Consider the following 26,391-nt stretch of genomic DNA (forward strand, 5'->3'; position numbering starts at 1 on the left):
CATAAAAGTAAACTGAAAATGATCTATTTGACAGGCCTACTAAAAGTCCATATGTAAATTTATTTAAGAATTTGTGCCAAGATTTAAAAAGCTGCTGTTCAGTGTTGCTCTCCTTAACAATGGACTGAGCATGAACAATTTTAAAAAAATAATGTGTAAAAACATCTGTCTTGATGAGCAAGACTGCGAGAAACGTAACTCCAAAAGACCTTTCAAAAAACCGTGTAGATGGCATAATCTTGGTCACGTTAGAAAATTTGAAGTTTAGATCAGATACATCCTTTAAATCTGTGCAGAATATACAATCTTGTTTGCAATTTAACTTAGGAGCAGATGGCTCTCGATAGCAGAGTTCAGGAAAGTCAGCACTTTTTTTGAACTTTCATGTAGTAGGTGTCTGCCCAGGAGCAAGACCTTCTTAAACCAGTCACCTCACCATGGGAATATTCCTCTCAGAAATTAATGGTTGCCCTTGTGGAGGCGACCACCTCAGCATAAATACCCCAGGGAGGTAGGGAAGCAAATGCCACACCTATCCGAGTCGTGCCCCTTACTGGTAACGCTCTGACATTGTGGTGTGTTCAAAAGAAAACTCACTGAATAACAAATTTTACCCGCTTAGTCAACTAAAACGCCCATGTACCGATTTGACACCATGCACCACCACCATTGTTGGTAAGATATATGGTTGATAATGAAATTAATCTTTAATAATATAGGTTTAAAGGTCAGAAAATGCCAGATGTCCCTGCACAGCATGTGGAAAAGCATGCAAGAAGCCCCCCGATTGCCTCAGTAGTGACGAACGGAGGCTAACAATATTGCTACGAGCTCAAGTAAGTCCATATTGGACACACTTCCCAGAGCACAAAGAGTATGAAAGAGGGGGACAACATCTTGGATCATCTATCTTCCTTAAAAGCTGAAGCCGTGACAAAGTGGTTGGTGAAATTGTGATAAATGATAAGACAAATTTAGTCAATACCTGGAATTCTTTTTCTACTCTCTGCTGTGTTTTTATCCTCAAATTGTTTAGACAGAAAGATGCACATTAATTTAAATTGCACTTTGATGGCCAGATTGTGATCAAATTGAGATGGACATTGCAAATGTTAATATCAATATCTTCATTTAACAGCCGGATTGTCAAGGTGCCTTTTCATGCATTTATGTCTTATTTAAATGGCGTGTTTGCAAAAAACACAAAACAGGCTTCAGGGGGCTACGGTTACTGTTAAAGATGCTACACCTTAAAACTATTGACTTTGTAGTTTGCAATGCAACTATGGATTGACAAATACCTAAACCAATCCTGAGCAGTGAAGAGCCTTTCTTTATGCTACGTATGCATATTCAGTGGTGGTTCTTTTCATAAATGCAGCTTGGGTTGAGTCTTTCCTTCTGTGTCCCCAGAATGAAAAAAACAAATAATTACTTAGACATTTTTTTAGACAGAAAACCCAAACCCAAGCCGTTTTTAAAAACCTAGAATCAATATTAAATATATTCAGTATAGATTCTTAACCTGTTATTCCAGATGGTAAAAATATCTTTCACAGACATTTGTCTGTGAAAGACAAATGTTTTTTTGTCTTTCACAGAAAGAAACAAATTGCCAAAATATATATATATATTTTTTTAAAATCCATTTTAGTGCAGAATAATCAATTTCTATATTGTCTGTCAATTGTATTTTAGATAAAGCAATGATCAAATGCTTTCCTTTACCGTGGTACCAGCTTAACATCTCAAACCTGATACCAATTTCAAGATCATTCTCACTTTCATACATTATGTAAAACGCAAGGTCGATGAGAAGAATGAACATGCGAATAAGCAATAGAATAAGCAATAGAAAACTTGCTTTAGGTGCCACTGGCAGATAAAACCATTCCCTTACATTGTGGCACCCTGGGCAAAGAGCCATACTATACTGAACACCTCAGCCAGCCTCAGATTTTATTACATCCTCAGACATAATTTCCTTTGGAGTCCTGTTTCCAAGCTAAGCTCAATGAATTTATGTCTGGGAATCAGATCCAACACCAGTTGCACCTGAGTTCAACTCTTTCTTGTTTCAAGTCAGAAAAGCCTTTGGGATTTGCTAATTGTTTTTGCTCCAACTACTATTGGTAAAACAAGCCAATCACAATGCATTTCCCTCCTTTTTATGCTTTCAAAGACTAAAAGGAACAGATGTTCACAAATAGATGTCGTGAACCACCAGTTAACGTGTGTCTGTGACTCCATCTCAGACACACGCTGCAGAAATTATTGAATTGTCATTAAAAATATGATGCCGTCAACATTCTTTTGTACACTTCGGAAGCAAAAAGCCTGAACCGTAATCTCCCCTGTTACTTGGTCTCTGTTTGACACTAACGACAATAAACACACATAATATACTTGACAATAAATACAAAATAAGGTAAATACATTGTCCGTTAGAATGGCTTAAAAATATTTAGATACTTAAATCGCACATTGCTTTCAGGCCCTGAGGCCAGTGTTAGCCCTTAAAAGAAGGGAAATAGCAAGAGAAATGATCACAGGAGATGAAATCACTCACTTGCTTGTACTGAGTGTAATTCAGAAAACATTTTTTTTTAAAAATAGTAGCACTCATGACGTGAAAGTCTTAACTAAAGCAGTTTAGCCACATTACCTTCACCTTGACAAATAAAATGCAGAACACATACATCTCTTTTCACACCATCTCTGCCATCACCTTTGTAATTGCAAATTATTTTAACTATATTTTTAAACAAAACCGAGTGCTTTACAGTAAATGTAACAGTTTTAAGCATTTTGTTTTGAATCGTTTAAATAGTGATTTAAGCAAAGTCAAAACTAAATTTATAAGCATAAAACAGAAATATTACCGATCAAAATGACAAAAAAATTCATTACTTGTGCTAACTGAAGAGAAATCATAAATAGGCAGTGCATTATTCTTATTTAACCAAATCAAACTGCCATAACAGGATACGAGGCCTACTGCCGTTAGCAATCGAGCTAAACTAATCATACTTTTCACACTGCACATTAGCGCCAAGGAAACTACTCTGGAATGCAAGGCAAACTAAATATATACAAACAAATACATACAGGGCTAGCATTCACCCACACCCCTCATTTTCTTAAAAATTGTATCCCGTTAATGACCTTAAAAGAAGGAAAATAGCAAGAGAAATTCTCAAAGGAGACGAAATCACTGCTCTTCTACTTACTCGCTTGTATGTTCTCTTTGCACAAACGACGCTGACGTCATATCAGCATGAGAGAAATGCGGCGTTCTTGCTTCCCCTTTAGTTACCATGACAGCTAGAAAAGACAAAGTCGTATTTTAGAAACAAATAAAGCAATACCATGAACACTGTTGTCTTCCAAATATAATGGGTTTTTTAGTTTCCATGGATTTCCAAGCGATTCTGAATTAAGAGGGTGGCTAGTAAGTTCAAGCTAACGCCGCACAGCACTCACTCCAGATCAGCTTCTTCAGCCTAAAACTACCGGGGGGGAGAAGGATGGTAAATAAAGAAGCTGCCCCTGTGTTATTTCCATGAAACCACTATTCAGGCTGAAAGAGCGAGTGTATGGGAAAGAGTGACCAAAGCCAGACAGCCGAGCAACTGATCCGCCTGTACACACCGCTGTAAACACCGTCCTATTTGAGCTCTTCACAAGAAGCACGCAAAAGTAATAAAACTAAATAACACGGAGACCTTAAGGAACACGGCCATATTATTCTAAAAGCAACAACTTTGAACCTCAACCGTCAACTGAACTCGAACTCTGACACCAGAACTGCCCCATGAGGCTTGTTGTGTTTCCTCGTGCTTCTTTAGCAAAAAGCCTGAACCGTAAAATCTCCCCGTTACTTGGTCTCTGTTTGACACTAACGACAACAAACACTTGACAATAAATACAAAATAAGGAAAATACATTGTCCGTTAGAATGGATTAAAAATATCTAGATACTTAAATAGCAATTTTTTTTATAAGAACCATGTTCGAGAATATTGCCTACTAGGATAAGCTAAAGCTAATGTTAACCACAAAGTTTAAAGAAAGTAAAACTCACCTTTGTATCTGTGAATGTATAACAAGGCGTACATCTTAAAATCTTTCCCCAGCTTACTTGTTGGAGCTTTGGCTCGTTGTACATCATTAATTGTTACCAGTGGTGGGCCGTCAGGGCCTGCAAGGCCTTCTCTGCTGGCCTAAAAATATCTGAATCACAGACTGATGTTAATTATATTTTGTCCATGAATACGTATTAAATAAATCCAAATGTTCTGTCCGCTTCCTTTCATTGCTAGCCCCCTGGTTGCGCTGCTTCCAGACGCGTATTTTCATATTTAAGCATTTAACCAATCACATTTCAGCCGCCATTTGTTGCCAGGGTCAAAGAAATCTGCCTGGAGGCACCTATAGCATAAAATAAATGTCGATCAAACTGTTCTTCTTCTTCTTCTTCTTTTAGTTTTTAATGGCGGTTGGCAAGCAACTTAATGGTGTGCATTACCGCCACCTACTGGTATGGAGTGTGTATCAGGACGCAACTTCATCAAACTGTTGCTTCAACCAATCAGATTTTGAGTTGGCGACAGCAAGGCCCTCTAGCAGGCGTAACGTCAGCGTATTCACACGCTCTGATTGGATAGTCAAAGAGTGTACTAGCCAGAGCTAGCAAACTGCATCTGTAGCGAGCTGCACAAGCAAAGATGTTGTTGTGTTGATTTAATAGCTGGTTTGTCAACCCACAATGGGTGAAGGAGGAGAAGAAATGGATTTGGTTGGAGATTTACTGTCAAAGCCATTTTCAAGACGGACTTTTCAAGAAAAGCTGGACATTGTTAAACAAGGTCGGGCAACTCCGAAGCTAGCAAGCCTGTCACAACCGGGAAAAGGATTTGTCCGCCACTTTCAGTCTACTAACTAAAACTTATGCCAGAAATACGACAGTTCAGGCTCGACTTTCAGCATTAGCTTCGATGGCGATAGAAAAGGACTTCTTCATGGAACTGAAACGCAAGGATAATCTGCACAACAGAGTAATTGAAATCTTCTTGAGGAAAGAAAGGAGGATGGATTTTGTGTACAAATAATCAGGATTTTTGGTGAGTAAAATGTTGCTATATTCCTAAATAATATTGCAATTTTATCAGGTTATTTTTTTATGTTTTTTTTATGTGTGTCGCAGCTGTACCTGCAGTAGAAGTTTTATAGCCATAAAATAGTTATTGAGGGTTGGATTGATTCAGACGGAGCTCTACTGAAGGCCTAGGTGTGAAATGCACGGCCCGCCACTGATTGTTACCTTTGGCAAGCTCTACAAGCACCTAGTGTAAAATGCCGCTTATCCCTGAACACGAAAGCTGTCGTGCAAAGAGCCCATTGAGTTTGGGAAAAGAGCACAAGTCCCCTTAGTGGATCTTGCAAGTCGTAGCGCTAAACTAGCCCGTCCTCTAAACAAATACAATTTGAGTATTTTGTCTTTTGCACATTTTGAATCAAATTAGATAATAATACAAATGCAGTAATCTAAATAAATTAACCTGTTATTAATAAATTCAAATTGAACAGGATTATACCCTGCAACACCAACAGGAGTCTGAGCAGTTACAGAGTTTACTTAGTATAGTCATAAAGAGATTACAATTCAAATTCCAGTTCTGGACCTAAATTAATTTGCTTGGTTTTATTTTTGGAGCTTATTGTTTATTCACATTTATATGTAGTTAATTTTGTGAAAATGTTGCCACTTATTGTTATAGTGAGAAACAATATAATTTTGGTTGAAATAAAGACTTTCACCAAGTCTTACATAAGCCCCTTTTGACCAAAGTGATGAGTACACAAGATATAGAACATTTTTTCTTTTGTTGTTATGGAAAAGAGCCTTAATGCCAGCTGGCACAAACAGCCTACACAGTTGTTTTTTTTTCTGGGGAAGACAGTTGTGCAATTGTTACTCAGTCAATATTCACACTGTGATAGCATTGTTTATTTCAACAGACAGCTTTGTTGCTTTAAAAAGCACTGGCCAGAAACCTTGAAGTTATTATTTCTGTATTCTTCCTTGGCCGGGCAGTGTTAATTTGCCAATTGGTTTTATCTGTTAGTAGTTAAAACCTGAATATGTTCCGTTTAAGTAGTTCACTAATTTGTAGCATTAAGCTATCCGAAATCCTGCAAATCTATTGAAACTCTTTGTTGATAGTGATTTCGTCTTTTATCAAAGCATTGTCATCTCGCACCACAAAATCCCTGTGTGGGGAAAAAACTCTGTTAAAAAAATATTGTTTTCAACAAAATCCAAAGTGCAACAGATTTTAACACTCCTAGCAAGTCCTATGAATTAAATGTTATCAAATAATTTTTGTAATTTACACTTTACTTTTTAAAATTGATTAGAGAGTCTAGAATATCTAATTAGCGATCCATTCATTTCTGACATGAAGTCTCATTTTCCTGAGCCATTCTAGATGAGAGAACATGCCACAGAAGGTGGATGCATTTTGATCTTAATTTCTCAGGTGATGGCTCAAGCATGCGCCCTCATCCATAACAGCTATGACCAAGTAGGAAACCTATCAAAGCTTATCATGTAAACATACATATTTATTTGGTAATGTCGGTAGGGGTGAAGAATCCTTTATCTATACCATTCGAATGAAATACAATAACAATGTCAATATTTTTTGTTATTATATGTTCTTATGCAAATATTTTGATCAAAATGCTCACACGTGTAAAGCCTTGAAGTCTGAACTTGAACATTTTGTAAGGTGTTGCTCTTTAGATTTTTATGAACACCAGAAAGGTTATTTAGGAAAGCATCCTTGAGGACAAAATTTATGAGGCATTAGCTTTCTAAAAGATGCATGTGCATTATAGACTGCAATACACATTTTCACCTAACTGTTGATGACTTATGAGGAAAATAAAAAGTGTAAGTGTAATTGTCTTTGTCCTAGGAGTTCATGTTTACGTTACCAAAAATCCAGTAGCTTCATGTCACCTGTATGCTGGAAGATCTAGTCTTAGCTTGCAATACATGGAGCCGTGTGTCAATGCAAGCAGCCATGGGGATTCCAGAGATGACTGACAGGAAAATGAGTGAAGCCACAAGCACCACAAGAAAACATTCCATTCCCTTGGTAGCAAAGAAAAAAAAATCCAGAAGGTGTCTCATAATATTTAATGTTTTGTGCTTATGTGCTTCGTTCAACTGCATAGAGTGCAAAGAGTCCAAAAAAACCTTTAATCTGGCAGACAAAACACCTGGAAAACACCAGATTATGATCAACATAAGGACGACCGGAAGAGGTGGTAAAAAAATTGGATGGTAGTGAGGCAAGAGGCCTTGTAGCAAATCGTTTCCTTTCAGTCACACATCTGTGGGAAACACACTAAAGCAACAAGTGGCCATCTGAGCACAGTAAAGATCTCTGAGAGCTTTAACACACAAAGCGAGGGAATCTATGAGAAGAGGACAGGGACGGGTATAAAGGACAGGAGGATCAAACTGGCCAAAAACTCCTTTCAGACAGAAAAGCAAACACCGTTGTTGAGGTTACTATTTATCTCATGCCAGCCAAGTTGGCACGCACATCTGGCGGTGGGTACTTAGTGCAATTATTTATGATTTCCTCCAAGATTTAAAAGCTCTTCGCCCGGCCTTGTAATGCAGTAACTGATTGCACTGCTAATGTAATTAAGGGGAGATTATGATGTCCACGTGGCACACCAGATGGTGGCATTCACAGCAATGGGGGAAGGCACAACTGGCACACCGCTGCACAAGGGCAGTGAGGCGCAGTCAGTCGGAGCAGTCCAGACTCCCCACCAGACGGAGGAAAGCATACATGAGTGTGTTTGTGTGCGTGCGTGTGTGTGTGTGTGTGTGTGTGGAGGCGTGGGCGGATGGATGTGAGGTCCACATACACAGATGCATGACAGTATATGAGCATGTATTTGATGATAAGTTGAGCAGGAAAGTGTTAGCTAATGCAAAACAGCACCAAGGAAATTAGAGATGCACGTCCATAGTAATAATTCAGAGTCTTGCTGGGAATTTATTTCAGTTATACAGTTCAAAAAGTGAAACTTGGACCGTGTATCATCCAAATTTGTCAGACACATAAAGTGATGTATTTTGAGTATTTATTTCAAAACAAATGCTCAAAATACGGCTTCTGATGAAAAAAAAACATAATAAAAATCATAATAAAGTAATAATACTGCACAAGGACTGACAACCTACTAAAGAAAGACCAACTAATACACTGATAAAGAAGATGGTTGTTCACAAAGTGCAGTATGTAAGTGTAATGAAAGTGTGGCAAAATTCTACTTGTAGCCACTCCTGAACCAAAAACAAGTCAGAAGAGTCCAGGGGAAAAGTTAGTGGCGATTGCTCCGTACTCCGTCATCTTTTCAGTTAAATCTTGCATTTCATTTGGAAGTTGCTTTAGGTGTCACTTCAACTGTTGGTGTTGATCCACGCTGTTTTTATCAAGTCCAAAGCCAGTGCATTTCAGATCATTTAATGCTTTGTTCTGCTGAAGAGTTTTATGAAGATGCTCATTTCATTTTCCTGCAGGACTTTGCAGCTGCAGAGATTGACCCAAAGGCCCCAAAAAGAATACTGAGGGTGTAATCAATAGGAAGACAAGAGCCCAGATATTGAATGGGTAAACTGTACAGTAACTCCACATAAAGTATTTTTCAGTACAAAAATATTTTTTGTTGGTCCAATGTAATGTAATGTAATTACTATGAGAAACTCAAACTTTACTTGTAAGCCATAGTCTTTTAAAATGAACAGAAACAAACCCATGAAGTATGTCACTGTCTGTGCTTTTTAAAATAAATGTGATCGTTAAATTTGATGCACTTTTCTTTGCATTAGTTAAGCCACTCAATCAACGAGACTAAATTCCAAAAGCTCAGTAGTGCAAGGCATGAATAAAAATGAAAACCTGCACTTTGATGTTAGAATGTGAATTTTTACACTTAAAAGCAGCCCAATGATGTACTTTCCATAAACTTGCTGAATTAGAAAATAAATATAACAGTTCATACGTTTTAAACCCTTACAATTCAGTGTTTTAGTGAGGAAAACAGATGGGGTGAATGTAAAATTAAATCACATTTGGACAATCCATCATGTTTCAGAGGACTTTTCCAGCCAGGGCGACAATGAGACCCGACCAAACTGACCTTTAATTAGAAAGAAGCATGACATTATGGAGCCTTGCAAGGCTGTATCCTTTGGGGGGCACTAAGGGTAGGCTTCTTAAAGCTGGTTATTATAAGCCATTCAGGAGACACAGGGATTTGGTTTTCTGTGTGTAGACAGAAAAAAAAAAGTGAGGAGGAGAGGAGGGGGCTGGGGGTTATGTATAAAATGAGACCTGCAGATTTCTACATAGCACATAATGGGTTCATGTGGGTGACATTGGGACTGTGTAGATTTCCCAAGTTGAGATAGGGATAATATTACTCTTGGGATAGCAGCACAGAAATTTCCATCTTCAGTCCCTACGCTGGTGTCAGCAAATTACAGACTGCAATAAATGACCTTTAGACATAAAAAAGAACCTTTCCCTTTTTTTTCTTCTTTCATCATTTATGTGAGAAGTTATTCAAAAAAAATAAAATAAAAAAAGAGGTAGAATTTTGGGTCCCAGTGCTTGTCTGTCCTCTGTTAATTAAAACTCAGAACGAACAGCATTCAGATTGATGTTTCGAACACAATAAGATGTTCTGGTGTTCAGGCGGGTCAGCACGAGTTGAAATAAGGCCGATGTCAAACAAAAGGTGAAAACAGCAATCGCGGCTCTAATGAATCTTTTCAAAAATACCAGCCGTAACACCCTGCACCTCCCGCTGGTGGCTCCCCTGCAGAAATCTGCCACAGCCATCATTCATCTTACCCCGCAATCCTCCGCGTGCGAGGCGGCGCCCGTTAAAAACACTGTAAAAGCTGATGATTTTCACAGTTAGCATGTGTTGCTGATGACTCCGCTCTCAACGAGCGCTTCATCACCGCTTCCATAATTAGACCATTACTTTAGCAGGTGCACCTCTCTTCCAAACCAGATTAAACGAATGCCTGCGTTGTATTTTTTTTTATTTTTTATTTTGTTATTATTCCTTTCAGCAGACACCTTTGAATTCTTTTGCTCTCAACTGTGCCAAAAACTCAACGCGCCTTCTCCGCTGTGCGTCAACACCTTGATATGGTGGCATGTGTTTGGTAGGATTATGTGCGTGTGAGGGCGGGGGTGATGACGTGGGGTGTAAACGCAGAGACGAAGGAGTGAGATTATTGAAAAAGGAAATCTTTCATCAAATACTTTTCTCTGCTCCAATCATTTGCCACAGAAAGCAGCATCAGCGATGATAAGCAGCACTGAGCTGCTGCGTGTGATCGGAGGTTCGGGGTTTGGCAGCGGGGCGCTATCTCCAGAAATATTTTCCTGCCAGTCACTCCTGAATTAGTCTGACTTTAAGCACACTGCCACACCTGCCTTCACAATTCCAGCTTCAGACACCAGAATGTGAAATCAAACAAAAGAAAGGTTCAACGCCTGTGATTTCAATTCATACAAGAAATTATTTTTGTTGTTGTTGTTAGATTACATGAACAATGCCTCATTCAGTGTGTCTCAAAAATCAAAACTCAGCTCTAGGAACGATGTCACATTAAAGATGAGTGGGTTCCAGCTGCAAGCCGGAAAACCTGTGGGATTTGCCAAATGTTGTGGTGAAAACTACTATTAGCAATGTTTTTCAAACACCAAAATAAGATTACAAATAGATATCATTGCGATGCGTGGCACTAGTTTAATGAGAAACAAAATAATAAATTAGTAGTTATTAATAAAATAATATATTTCTCTGCTAGGACACCCTATGTGTTAGCCATATTAGATTCTGACCTGAGGGTGTATTTTTGTTGTACTGTCTGCTGGGAACAGCAAACTTTCAAACAATAGTAGATCTCAGGGTTTGAATAGATTGCTTCTTGATTTTTAAAAACATTACTTTTAAATTATTATTTTACCTAATTGTTAGTGCAGCAAGCAGTATGTCAGGAAGGCTCCAGTTTAATTTTTTCGTTGTTCCTTTTGTCCTTTTTTTGCTTCCTTCCTTGTTTTCATCATTCCGTTTTATCTATCTATCGATCGATCGATCGATAGTATGGCTGATTCTATGTGGATGCCCTGCCTCTTGTTCAGTATCTAAAACAAACATGCATATGTATGTTTTTTTTTCCTGAAACATATGCATTGAGAAAAAAAAGTGAAAAAAAAAAACCACATCAGAACTGAAAAGAAGTTCAGCTGTCGGTGTTTAGCCACAGAAGAAACAATCCACCGACATATGGCGCCATGTAACAGAACAGAGCAGCAAATCTCAGGTTTTAATTAACTGAAAGATGGTATCATTGGTGTAGTGATGGTAGAAATAATAAACCTGATGATGGGGAAGCATCTGTTGCCTGCTGGTCTTTTAGAGAGCCTACAAAGAGGCTCTTAACTTCTGCGCTCAGGGAGATGCACTGCTTAGCTAATAATGTAAGGGCTTAAGTAATACATTGCTCTGTCTTACTTTTATCTGATTACAGCAACGACATGTGATAACTTTTAGAGAGACACAGCTGTCAGGAGGCCCCGACCCGTGGATGCATCGATGAGAGTCAAAGTGCAAGATAGCCGCAAATGTGGTTACACAAATAATTAGGCTGGATAAGTTATGGCATAGAAATAAAGCCTCCTAGAAGTTAACAAAGCAAACTGAACCACTAACTAGTTTTTTCTAGTTTTTGGTGAGACTTTGACTTTGAACCGGACAGCAGCTATTTGTGATGTCACTCTGTGGACTTTCAGGTTAATTATTACCAATATACGACACCCGGAAGTGTTGAAGCTTCGTAACACGGAGGCAGCGTCGAGCTGAAGAGGCAAATACCAGACATTTTCACTTAAAAAGGTAAATATACAACAGCCAGGATTATTTTAGGTGTTTAGCCTCACCTTTGTGTTACGGTTAGAGTCACGGGTGCACGTGGAAATAACCTTCGACTATGGATATAAGTGGACCTGCTACATCTTTAGGAATCTGAATGAACACTATACTTGCATTAGCTAAATTGTCTGATCAACACGTGCATAATTACTATAGCTACATATTCTGTGTAACTTATTATTGTATTAAATTGTTTTTAACATGTAGCTAATAGTTACGTTTTTCAAGCTTGAGCTGGTAAATAATACAACGCCACAATAAAAGCTAGGGGCATCATTAGGATGGAATCAATAACAGATAGAAGGGGTGCAAAGTGTTCTCAAAAAGCGTCATTAAACCGGATACACTTCTGACAACTATATTTATTAGTGTTATTAATCTATTGACTGGAGTTTCAGTCAAACTATACAGCAACACCTCCTAGAATAGTCATTATTATTGTACTGTTTTGTCATTAAACTTTCTCAGTTATAATTTTATTATAAGAAGGAAGCATCCAGGGTTTTAACTGCCCGAACATAAAGATGAACTTACTGAGATCTAACCATATGTACAAAAACTTTAGATATGACCAGAATGAAAATGTTAATCAAATATTTACACAATTAGTTTGATCAAATAATAACACATTGTAATATTATTTACACTGTATTAAAGTTGTGCTTTATTCTTCTTTAATTGCAAGTTTATTTACTAAAAATATTTATATTAATATGGAGGGTTTCTAATCCTCTACAATAGACCTAACAGTTATCTTGCTAAAAGCTCCAGTTTACACATATGGCAATTTTATTGACACTTCAATAATATGAGGAGAGGGGATTAAGTTTATTTTTTATTTTTTGTATAATTTAACTGGGCTTTTTTTTTAAGTCCTTGAGCACTGATTTGGGTTGGGAGAAAAAAAATAACTAATTTGAACAAATTAATGTTATAAAGATATCTTTCACCCCATTGGCTAAATGGCCATTCGGTTTCATTTGAATAAGTACAGCTATCTAGCATTTGTTAACGAGACAGCATGTTTCTGGAGTAAATCCTCTAATTTGATTAGCTTAATTGCAATGGATTTTGTAAATATAAAGATTGAATGCTGCAACTTTGTCAGTTACTGCAAGAACGCTTTAGACCTAATCTAATAAAACTGCATAAGAGAACCTTTGCAAAGCCACTTACCCAGTAAAAAGGCTTGCATATCCATTAGGCAAAAATTCCCTTAGACAGAAATAGATAGCAATTGATCGGGACTTCCTTGAAAATATGTGATCGCTCCCCCCCTAATCTGCGATTTGTTGAAGTCAGACGGTGGTCTCCGAATGCTGTTTTGTCACTGGTCTCACTTGTCATTTGATCCCGGATTAGGCGCCCGCTTTTTCTTCTAGAGCCTAATAGGCCTCATCAAGAAGTCAATAATGCAGCCATTTAGACTAAGAAACCCCCCATTCCTCCTGCAGGTCAGCATTGTAAAGGGTGTAATTGTCATTTTCTTTCACCTTTTGTACATTTGGTTTTGTACTTATTGCTAAATTTACAACTTTTCCTTATCGATGAATGTGATTTAAAAAAAAATGTTTTCCTGTGCCAGAAAAAAAAAGTGTTGTATTGCATTTTGATGCTCCTTTGCTTTTCTAACAGATCTCCAACATGTCTGAAGAGAGCAACAAGCTGGACCCCATCTCTGCAGTCGGAATAGTTAGCTCACTCACCAAAATCCCTGACGGCTACTATGCTGTGAGTAGAGATGCTATAAGATGATCTTAAATAACTGAATAAGGAACGACAAAGGGATAATAACTCTCCATCACTGGCTAATAGAAGTATTTCAGCATTTCTTTACTCTTAATTCATAAAAAGTTGTACTTGCGTTGAAAGGATAGTGTGATGATTTAGGCAAATTGCCTCAAAAATGTATCCAGGCCCCTAAGTTTCTTGTATTCTGTTAAATTGTAACCACAAAATGTATTGTAATTTATTAGGATAGTGATAGACCAACACAAAGTAGCACATAAGTATGAAATTGTAGAAAAACGATACATGGTTTTTTAAATTTGTGACAACTAAAAATCTAAAAAGTCCCCTTTAAATCAATTCTCTATTAAAATTCAGTGCAACCAGTTTAGTTCAGAAAGCACCTAAACAGAGTTTACCTGTATGTAATGAGAGCTCTTATGTGAGCTGTTCTGTGAAGACCTGAGAGGTTTGTTACAAAACGTCACTGGATATTAAAAATCCTTAATACTATGAAAGGTGTAGACCAGTGGTCCCCAACCTTTTTAGTATCGCGGACCGGTCAAGACTGCGGAAATTTGCTGCGGACCAGGGGGTGAGGGAGGAGGGGTTCGCACACCGATGCTGTTGCTGCTGTTTCTAAATCATTCTGCTGCTTGTGGGCTCAATGTTGACGCTCAAGACGTAACCGGCAGAATCCGGTTAGAGAATTTTCAAAATGAAAGCTCCTCCAGACTCAATACGTAAAACGGAAGTATTTAATTATTTCTTGCACGGCCCGGTACCAATTGGTCCATGTACCGGTCCGCGGCCCGGGGGTTGGGGAGCACTGGTGTAGACCACATAGATCAAGGATAACGATGTGGGGAAATCCTTTCCACACTGTGATCACTTATTTACACACTAGCACTTACACTGATGGCAGGAGCGTCGCCATGCAAAGTGATCCGCAGCCATCTGGAGCATCTTGAGGCTCCATGTCTTGCCCAAGGACACATGGACAGGTGGACAAGCTGGGAACATTAAAGCTTGCTGTAGATAACCTGTTCTCGTACCTCAGCCAAATCTGCTGTCAGCTAGCTTCCTTTAGCTGACAATACGCTTGTGTTATGCCACAATACTTGCAATTTAACTTTATGAAATGTAACATTTAGCTTAAATGTCCTACTGCGCGTTCTTCTTTTTAAATTAAATTATGAGAAAAAAGTGAAAGAGACAGCATTAGCTGTCTAATGCTGTTGTTTTTACATGATCAAAGAGTCCAAATTTCAAGTTAGTGACAAGTAAGACATGGATGTTTGTTAGTGTTCGTCTCTATATTAAATATGACAGCCGCCATGTGTGAACCCTGAGGCAAGATGTTTGCTCTTCCAACGTAAAAACGACAATGTTTCGATTCATTAGATATATTATCACAGTTGTTGTCATTAAACTTGTTCCACGTGCCTTATGGGTATTTCACTTTTAGAAATTTACGGAAATTTTAAAGAGTATAATCAAGTCAGAAAAAGAAACGTTTTGCTGTTATACTGTATGCTCTAAGCAAATCTCAAATTACAACTAAAATAATTACAAATGTAACATCAGCAAAAACATTCATAGAAAAAAATGGGTACTTTCAAAAAATACAAAGAGGGAAAATGGCAAAAAGAAAGTGAACCCTTTACTTTCTTTTTTCAAAAGAAGTCTGTTTCTAATTTTCTCCTCTAAAATTCTACATGCTATCATATCACTTGTGTTTTGTGTTGTTTTTAAGTGTGATTTCCATTTAGTAATTTTACTTGTGTTTTATCTGACCCTGAATCTACTGCTATGAAATACAGAGATAGTTAGAAGGTCTCTGAGAATGAAGGAGTTGCAGAGAGTAGCTTGGTCAAGGCTACCAGAGTTGAAAAGTGGAATTCCTTCCAAAATTTATAAAAATCATGAGATCTGTGCTGTCCATGAACCTCTAATGTTTTTTAATGGCTCTGTTGAACTTTGTGAAATCCATTAGGGATTTTAAAAGTCCCATCAAGTGTGCCTGATGTTTTTGTTGTTAATATCTTTTTATTTTTCAAGAAATTGAGACTAAGTAGACAGTGATAGCTAAATTGTAGGAAAGCTCACAGTTTTACACTGCAATGCCTTATTGTCAGGCTCTCTGTAACAATGCCCATGGTTCTGAACTGTCCACAAACAATGGTAAATATGAACACCTTCTGTGTTTTTTCACAAATAAATAGCATTTATCTTCAAGAGTATTTCCCAGAATCTGTCAGATGTATGTTTTTGATGAAGATGTTAAGGGACGTTTTGTTTTTCTTGGTGAAAGACAAAACTGATGCAGAAGAAATTTAGAAAAATTGTTTCTTCAGCATCATTTGATGGATTTTGAATGAACCCTTTTTACACATTTTTTGTGCTAATTTTTTCTTAAACAAGTTGTAATTTTATGTCAGACTTACTTGTTTCAGGACTGAGTTTGACTTAGTTACCATGCAGCTGGTGCATTTATAAACAATTTCTATTTCTTACCTTGATTTTCACATTCATTTACCTTTGATAGTGAATCGAACATTGAGTAGGATGACAAAGTCTTTGCCAGCACTTAATATAAGTTTCGTCTTAAAACAAAAGAAACTGATTAAAAACAGCAATTTTAAAAATGTGTTTGACAATTTGTTGCACATTGCAAGCGTGTGAACGACATAATGCACAGTCAGAATGTTAGCAGCTTTCCATGAGGTTGTTGACTTGTTAGATGTCTTTTTCATAGAGATTTGCTTTGATGGTTCTGAGAATCCCGTGTATCTGTTGCCATCACTACTCCACAGGTAAATTGTTAATGATATTTGGCCAAATCGTATAATATTTCAATTTGTCCTCTATTTGTTTTAAACATGCAGCAGTCTCGCAATAACAAAAGCGGGGCCTGATGTGAAGCATTGAAGTTCAAACTGATTCAGAACTTTTTTTGTTGTTGTTGTTGTAGATCAAGTTGGCGCGGGTTGAAAAGAGAGGAGCATGTGAAAGTTAAACAAAGCTCCAAACAAGCTCAGGGGCAGATTTCTCTTCCTCTTTCTCTCTCTTCCTATTCCGACCCCTTTTGTTTTACACCTCATGCCCGCAGTCCCTCCTTCTCCCAGTTCTTATCTCTTCCTGCTCCACCCTACACACCCAGCTTGCTGGAATCTCTGGCAGATGATGGTGGGTGGAATAAGAATGAAGCCACAGGCAGGAAGACTGCATGCACATCACAGGATAGTGACAAACAGAAAGAAACCCCATCAGACCCCCCCCTGTTTGCAGCGCCGTAAAGCATTAATACATTTTGGCTGATGTGCAAATACCGTTCTGGGTTGGGCAGTACAGGAAAAGTTTACAATCTAAAAGTAAATCCACATTCTGCTGACTTGAGAAGAAGATGGTGGGAGTGTAGATCTGTAAGTGATGGATGATCACACAACCACGGAAACAAAGCCAATTCCCGAACTGAAAGCGACACAGTTTTCTAAAAATATCACCAAGATAATTTAGTGAACAATATGAAGCTGTTGAACTACTGTACATATATCCAACCAAATAAGTATTTTTGTTAGAGATGAGTTAGGAGTTAGGTAAGTTATTGAAGACTTGAGATCGGTCAGTTTAGGAGATTTTCTTTTTATAATAAGGTATCATTCCGACATTAGAATTTGGAAAATACAACAGTTTTTAATTTCCCTGCAAAAGTAGCATCAAACTGCATTCACTCTACTGGGATTGTATGGCACTCTGTAGACCTGGTCGTGTTTTATGGTCATATTTCTCCAAGCTTCATGCCTTTTGCTGCCTATAATAACTTTTGTTCCAGTCGTGCATTTAACACTGTTCATCCTGCTGAAGATCAGCATTCCCACAGTGTGATACTACCTCTACTGTGTTTCATAGTGAAAATTATTTATCTCAAGTAATGCGTAGTATGTGGAAAACCAAGTTACACCTTGCTTACTTTTAACAAGGGTTTTGCTCTTGCCTCTCTTCCATCTTTGCCGGATTTGTCGGTTTTGTGAGCCCTTGTCATGTCAACTGATTATTTTTTCACCTGAGCTATGGTTCTCTGCAGCTCTTTCAGAGTTATCATAAACCTCTGAGCAGCAGATATTTAATCAAACTTTAATTTCTTTATTATGAGATCCTGTAAATTTTACACTTTGCCCAGAAGCATTATGTCTTTTTTGTTTTCTTTAAGCCCTCTGCTATGTTTTTATCTTTCAGAGCTAATTTGAATATTTACATAGCCAAACAGAACATTTTATTTCTTGTTCTAATGCAACTGGAATTTTTAGAAGAAATACAAATCTGTAACAACACTCTTTAAAGTGTACTCTTTTGAATATGATGTGTCTGTAAACCTGACATAAATTCTCCAACTGAATGAATTTTTCAGTAGTTTTGTTGTAGATTGAGTCTGTAAAAATATACCTTGAGAAGTGTAGGTGTAGCCAAGGACTAGCATTAAGTGTTCATAAGTTTCCATGTATTTACTTCATTTATATATGTAAGATAATGTGTGTTAGCTCTTATTTTTTCAAGGCTACAGATTAAATTTCAAAACATTATCCCACTTTTGGGAGTTTTCAGAAGTTGAATAGAATATTTTGAGGCTAATTTTTGTGTGAATGCTGAAACTATAAGCTCTTGATCAAGAAGCACAAATAACAGAAATGACAACTATTTTCTTTATTTTCATAAATACTGATGGTGATGAAAATGAAGCTAGAACAGCAACCCTACTTTGGGAAGCTTTGACACTCTTATATGCATATTTTTGGATCAGTAAATGTTGAAATCTTTATACACAAACCCCTATGCACTTTTTCCCCCTCAAGAACCTGTTTTGATGTAACTTTCTAGTATAATATGTCTTTAAAACATCTTTTAAGCAATGCTACACTGTCTTTAATCTGCTGATTTGAGAGACAAACAAAAATATCGTCTTTACATATTGGCTCGCTTATCCAACATTAAAAAGTGGAGGTGTCAGGATATTAAGCTGCATATATACTGTATATATATATATATATTTTTTTTTTTCTTAATACTAGAAATCTTCACAATCCTCCCTAATACTGACTGCTCCACTCACGTTGAGCACATTTTACATAGCAGATCAAAGGACAGATTACCTCTTTTGCTCTCTGATATGGGGCTCTTACATCTCTGAACTTGAGCAGGTTGATGCAGCGCAAGGGAGCGCGGGCCCAGATCAAACGCCGTTCCACAGGGATCAGGAGTTTTGCCGGAGTACCAGCCACCACCCGACATCAAACACCACAAGCAGACTCTCACACGTTCACACTACAATCAGGATGTGGCAGCAAACTCTTACCCCTATTTTCAACTCAACTAATTGCCAGTTTGTTTAAACTCTCAACCCACAGGCTAAATGCCACACTATGGAATCATACAAACCTCAACAATAGTAATTTAAACTGATTTTTATTATTATTTCGATTTTGTCATAGATTTTTAATACCCTTTTCGAAGGCGTTCTCGTGCCCTCTGAAGTAAGTTCTTTATTTTAGTCTTCACTGAGAGAACATAATTTTTTTTCTTTAATATTACATGTTTCATAGTATATGACCAAGTATGATCCCTGTGTGTTGTTAAATTTGACTTTTAGGGGCTGGAACACTGAAAACAAATAAAATAAAAATTATGAACGATTCATTATTTTTTATATCAGCAGAGACTGGTTGGTTTCTCAAAGTAATTACAGTTACTCAGTTGCTTTTCCCACAAAAACATCTCTGTCTCTTTTGTTGAATTTGGAATTAAATGCTACAACTACTATAATCTTAAATAAGATTGTGCTGCAAATAATAATAGCGGGTAAAGTGGAGTTTGAACCCTACTAATTAAGGTTTTGATCCCATTGAAAGAGAAAAAAAATAGCTAATTGGGGCATAAAGCATTAATATACTCTATGTTATGAGACTTCATGCATTTACATGAGGTGTGACGGCATCTTGTATTAGAAATTTTAATCCGCTTAAAGTTGATTGTACCAACTCAGAACCTGCAGTTCCTTTAAACAGCCAAACAATGGGGGAAAAGAAATGAAACCCCTTAATGATGTAGCGCATTCAGCTAATCCAAAGTAATCGGCTAACTTTAAGTGAATTCACTTTCAGGTTTTCTCTTCAGTTTATTTTGCTACAGCCTTCTGAGTTTAGCAGCTGAGTAGGTTTTGAACAGCGTTTCCTCTCTATAAAAGGTCAAAGAAGAACTCATTCCAGGTCCAAAATGGATCCAAAGCTTGTATCTGAAAAAATTATATTTCATTTTTAACTGTGAACTTATTAAGTCACGTTTTAGTGTGAGTCTCTGCTTGTTTGTTTGTTTTTTCTTTTGTCAGAGTGTATTTCTATTGCTTGCTCCTTTTCTATAGAAAAAAATTAAGGCATTAATATTCACTGGAACTGTACCACTGTTAAACACTTATGATCAGACTTTTCTCATCTTAAAGTTTTATCTGTTATTATCTTACTAATTACATTTCACTAGGTAATTACATTATTTATTTAACGCCTCACTAGTGTTAGGATAAGTGAAACTTTAGTGAAGTATTAAAGAACATGTTTTACCACCATTAAAGTATTCTAAAAAAAAAAGACAAATTAAATTGATTAGACCACACAGAGCTCCTATAAAAGTTATTTGTGCTTATTACATGGCACAGGTCCCATTGTATCATGAGATTCTCTTTTTCTGGATTTTTTTGTTGCAGAATAGGTTGCAGGTGAAAAATGTTTGGATTTTGTTCAATGGACCATTGGACAGAATATGATTATTTTTCCTTTATTTTGTATATCTAAAATAAGCCCAAGCATGAACATTTCTGGAAACTTATCAGACCTTTAGTTTAGCTATGCACACGCCTGCATTTAAATATCTCCTTTCACAAAGAAATGCGAAGCCCCATGAATGTCGAGGGACAAACCACGCCTTGATTCCAGCTAACAAGATCCAGTCCAGCAGTTCAAGCATTTTTCTTTGTGGACAGACATCATCGACAAACATAAATCTGTTGTCATTTGCTGGCTAAAATGCTGACGACAGGCTCTACTCATGTGTTTTCTGCTATGAAGTATGGTCAAATATCTGCTGATCCAAAGGCTTCTGTGGTGTTTGTTATGGTCTTGCTTCTGTCTGAATTGTTAGCAAGGTCCTGCGTGCATCTTAGAGGCAGACATCTTCATTCGTATTTTAACTTGCATTGGTTGTTGTTAATTTCAATGGTAATTAAGTTTGACAATGCTCTAATCAGGATGTTTGATACCAAGTCTGACAAATAGATAAAATACGCCATGTATATGCGATGAATTCACTCTATTTTTCATGAAGGTTGCATCCCACTTTACTCACTCCTAATGTTCAAGAATACAGTAATTTTTACTTTGGATAGTTTCATAATTTATTGGTTATTTGAACTACAACAACCAATGAACTTTTGGTCATGCTAATGATGTTTAAAGGTGGAGGAGTTTATTGAGCTGCATGTTTACTTCATTCTACAACGATACGATAATTCGGCTCTTGGTGCAGTTCTTGTTAATCATATGTAGACAAAACTGACAAAGTATATTCTTTTTCAGATACTTAACTCATTTTCATAATGTTTCTAACTATGTTGGACAGATGTTCACCTTTCGTCTGTACTTCTTGCTGTATGGCGTATCACTAGTGCTGGAACTCAGTGACTTTTGTGCTATTGACAGTCAGACTGTGGTGACTCTTCTGAGGTTTCTTTTTCTTTTTTTTTTAAAGCAATTAGTAGCAATTGTATCAGCTTTTTCCAGTGTATTTGGAGACTTTTGGATGAAATCATGCATTCTTCTCCCCTGAACTGTAGTCAGACAAGAGATGTGTATCCCTCCACATCCAGACTACAATTGAGTGAAGGCCCCGTTGGGTATTTGTTGTTTATGTGGAGCATAAAGCTAAAACTAGACAAAACTTTAAAAACACAGAAGAATTAAATAAATAAATAAATAAATAAAGTGATAAAAGAACCAGAAGAAGAAAAGAATCTAACTACTTTCTCTCTTTAGTGTAACTTTTTGTCAACACCAAGTCTAGATAAAGGAGGAAAGTATAAAAAACAAGAATCAACAGAAGAAAGTTGTAAACATATTCATGATGTGTATTTTACTGTTTTTTCCGATCACACTTTACTTCTTTCTCCTACAATAACCATAGCAATTACACACACAGCCATTTATGCAGATTATGGGATACAAATTCAGCAACTTCTGCAACTTTAGGACAGCCAATACTAATTGTCACAGAGGAGTTGACAACACTGCATAGCCCAGAGAGCAGGTCACATAACACAAGAACCCCATAAGACTTTACACAAGTAAAGAGTGAAAAACATTTGGACAGTTAAGGAAGACCCAGATTTATTACATCACCTGCCGTGCAATGAACATTACTATTTTTCTTAAGAGGAGAGTAATCTTAAAACTTTCAATTTAGATTTTTGGATGAGCTGACCTTCCCTCCAGCAATCATTATAATATATGAATCAATGTAATCTAAAAAAAATATTAGCCTCCCAATGGTGTATATAGGAAACAGTTGAACTTTGAGAGATTAATAGATTGCACATCTTCAGTCGTGTCATTCCTATTTTCAGTTCAAAGATAGGATGTAAAGCATTTTATTTTCCATGTTGTCAAATTCTACTTTGAAGGGAGTGTTTGATTTGCTCTACCTGTCCCGTTTCTTTTTCACCTGGCTTCACTCTCCAGGGATTGTTTTTTTATTTTATTTCAATCCTTTATCTTTGAATTCACAGCCGTGCCTTTTAGTGCTTCGCAGCCCTTCGCCGGCATTGTCTGTCTCCAGAGATGCTTCATACAGTAGCAATATTAATCATCCCCTCAAGACATGTTTCACAGGTGGGCTCTCAGATCACTGCAAGTGGCAGATGATTCTGTCTTTGCATTTTAAATCAAATGATATGACATATTTCAATATCACAGCGATGATGTCTCTTATCACACATGTGACATTCCTCTCATTGAAGTCTGTTTAATGATCAAGCTCTACAGAAGAAAATGTAAGGGTGTTAGAAAAGGGCCAATGTGACTTTTTTCATGTTTTTTTTTTCTGTATGTTTCTGTGGCTCAGCGGTTGGTGTTTCGCATTCAAGCTGCGTCGCATCCCTGCTGCCGGCGTGAAGCCTGAGGTGCCTCCTCGGAGGACCGTGCCCTCGTTACTCCTCAGCTTGACTTTGGGTTTCACAAAGCGAGCCCTTTGTTTACGCTGACAGGATGTGCTGGCCACTGACCTGGAAAAAGTGGCCAAGACGGGCTGTCTTGTAAGGAAGAGGGAGGCTGGTGATGTATGGGCTCCTTCTGGGACCTTTCATGGTACCGCCGTTGGAGACACCCAACGATCCCTCTCCCCTGCTCGTCGTCTCCTCGTTCTCCTCCTCTCTCCCGTCCCTCTATCCGACTCCAGTTCGTGCTCTCAGCCCATATAGTCAGCAGCGGTTTTGGATGAGTCTCCCCACACCACATTTCCCCCCTGCCTATAGCCACTGGGGTCATTCATCATTATTGTCAAGAGGGTAATGTGTGTGGGTGGGTGCAGAGATCTATGACTTCTTCATTTGAATGAACCTCATTAGATTGACTCTTCTTTGTAAAGGATCCCTTTAGAAAATAACTCTGGCAGTTATTTAGGTGATTCTCACATGATAGCCAATGGAACATGACGTTTCAGCCAAGCATGTTTGCTCGAACGATTGAAGAGTCTCTGTGATGCAGTCTGCAGCTTTTTTTTTTTGCTTTTTTTTTTTACTATTTTGCCCAAGCATGCCTACATTTACATAGCAATGGAGTGTAGGACCTTGAGGTTGACTTATGGTGCTCACATATTGTCAGAATGATGCAATCTATTTCCTTAAAGTGACTTTTGCTTATTTACAAAAATGAATGTTCTGCTTTGCCAGGTTAGGAGTGGGTTTAAATGAACTGTAATTTATTCCTCTTAAAAGTTTTTCTTTAAATTACAAAAAAAAAAAAAAAAAAGCTACTGATGCTGCAGGTATTTTCAGTTTACCTGTTTTTTGCTTATTGTAACTATTCTAGGTTTGCTTTATGTAGAAAAAAAAATGGTCCAAATGTAATTCCAGCTTCATCAGTGAAGCACATAGAAGTTTGGTTTCCTTATTAGAGCAGATTCTTGTCAGGGCATCTTTAATCAGCCTGCTCCCAAGGGATGGTATTTTTAGCCACCTTTTTTGGAGGCTAAGACTTTACCCACGCAGAGCACTAATGAGATGGAGCACAAGTGTAGGCAAGCGTTAATTAAGGCTAGTATGCAAAGGAAGAAGGCAAAAGCAGCACGCCCATGGCATACATACATTAACTTTATCCCACCTCTTTCATGTGTTTTTTTTCTCTCCCTCTCTCTCTCTCTCTCTCTCTCCTTGTTTTTTTTCCCCTCCTGTTTTTTCCACATAGGTTACACAAACAACAGATGGCTCCGACGCCGACCTGTGGAAGGACGGCTTATTCAAATCCAAGGTCACTCGCTACCTTTGCTTCTCCAGGAAAACTGTAAGCGTGCAAACTTCTCTCCTTCCTCATCCAGAAGAGCTTCTCAGTTTGCCTGCGGTTATTAGCGCACCTCGCCGCTAGTGGAATATCTTAATGCACTTTGCACTTTGATCAGTGAAAGTACCACTTTAAAAAAAAAAGGGGGGCCCCGCGTTGGCAGCACAGTTTTGAAGTTTTTACATATAATAGATTTGCATGCATATTTGAAATGAATATTACCGCAGTGAGATATTTTTTTCCTGTTTTATGCCCTCCCGAGGATATTATTTATGTTTATTCATGAAACAACAATGAGCTGCATTTTAACTATTCCAATTTATTCAATCAACACTATCCCTGTGGAGAAAATTGTTACCAGCAGACTATGATTTTTGAAAGATACACATACATCAGTGTTCAAAGTGTGTTTTCAAGAAGTGAGTAAAGCTTAAAATCCTAGTCACAGGTTTTATTTAGAAACGCAGAAATGGATTGGGATTATAGCGCATTCCATTCCAAATCCAAATGTGAAGCGAAATGTCTCAAATTGGTTATCAGTCTGTATGAGGTGGAAACAAAAGGGAAAACTTTGACGATTGGGATGGCAATCCATAATGTCAATCTATAAGTAGTTCCTCTTCACGTTAAGATGACTCAACACTTTCATGTATTTTGATGTATGAAGACACTGTCTTTGTGATAAATAGGCCTATATACACAATTACCAATATTCCCGAATCACGATACCTAAGCCAAGATGCTTCACACAATCCTGTGACTTGAATTGAGTATTCAGAGGTTTTCTAAGAGAACCGCCTGCTGTTCCTTGGTCAAAAAAGATCAACTTTGCTTTCATCAGTGACACATTATATTGTACCGTGTGTCTTCAGGAGTTTCAAAGGAGCCCCTTATTTGTTACAGCTCTCTGACTACCTTTACTTGCCCCAGATGAGGGGTCTGCTACCTTGGCAACCCACAGTCCTGCTGAATAAAACATACAGCTGCTAACATTACATGACCTTTTGATAAAAGACAACTGATGCTTTTTTTTTTCATAAATAGCTACTAGAGGAGATTTGTTGTCTTTTTTCTTTTTGAAGAGCCACCATTTTATTTCTGTTTAGAGTTTAAAATTAAGAAAACACAAAAAGAGAATTAACACAGTTTCTTTTGTGGAATGTTGATATTTGTGAAAAATTGTGTAAAAAAAAAGGAGTAGTTTTAAACTACTGACAGCAAAATTAGAAATGGAAATATTACTGGTAACTTTAGATGTCTCTCTGTTTTGGAAACAATAATTCCATTGAAAAGCTGAAAAAAACAGCATTTATTATTATATCTACTTTTAAAAACATTAGTAGGTTCTTAATAGTGCTTAGTTATTAAAAGCCAGTGTAAAATCTCCTGAGCCACAGGTTGCAGGCCCATACCCTAAACAATCACTTGAGTCATTGCCATTTTTGCTATTCTTCTGTGTTTTGAAATAGAGGCTTCCATTTTAAGTCGTTTGACATTTTAAAAAGAATTTCTTTAAGTTGAGCATCCTAAACTTTCCTTTTCTTCTGATAAAAAAACAAATCTGGGACCGCCCATTTCACTTAGAGGAATGCATTTTAACCAATATATTTAAACACTACTGCCATCCTAATGACATCACTGGTCGAGCTCCACACTGCTATTACTCTGAACATGTTGCTTTCAATTAACATTAACAATTCTGCAACACTGAGTCAGCAGCATACATGTCATGGTCTGTTTGTTGGTTTTCTATTACTCCACTACACCAACAAGTTAGCTGCTATATAGACATATAACTTCAATCAAGTTGGACTATTGTTTTGAACACAACGCTATAATTTATAAATGTGAATATTCTTTCTTTTGGAGGGGGTAAGGGAGTAGAACTGTACTGCAAAAAGCAATTTCAGTGTAGTTAAGGCCATATATAGAATTCCCAATTTGAGCAGCCATGACTCCTCTGTGTCTAAAATGATCTTTACATTACATTTCCACATAATGTGGTTGGGTCATTTTTGGACCC

The 26,391-nt window shown here is 37.4% G+C and overlaps 1 protein-coding gene across 1 annotated transcript in view; it reads left to right on the forward strand.

Moving 5' to 3' along the window:
• Window positions 1–11,908: 11,908 nt before the first annotated feature.
• mvb12bb (multivesicular body subunit 12Bb) overlaps window positions 11,909–26,391 on the forward strand; it is a 45,954-nt gene continuing 31,471 nt past the window's right edge. Inside the window, exons 1-3 of the mRNA XM_032577483.1 lie at window positions 11,909–12,009; window positions 13,681–13,776; window positions 24,276–24,371. Of these exons, the coding sequence (XP_032433374.1) occupies window positions 13,690–13,776; window positions 24,276–24,371 (183 nt within the window). The 5' untranslated portion in view covers window positions 11,909–12,009; window positions 13,681–13,689. The remainder of the gene's footprint in view (window positions 12,010–13,680; window positions 13,777–24,275; window positions 24,372–26,391) is intronic.

The sequence above is a fragment of the Xiphophorus hellerii genome, chromosome 12 (assembly GCF_003331165.1).
Source record: "Xiphophorus hellerii strain 12219 chromosome 12, Xiphophorus_hellerii-4.1, whole genome shotgun sequence".
NCBI classification, from domain to species: Eukaryota; Metazoa; Chordata; class Actinopteri; order Cyprinodontiformes; family Poeciliidae; genus Xiphophorus; species Xiphophorus hellerii.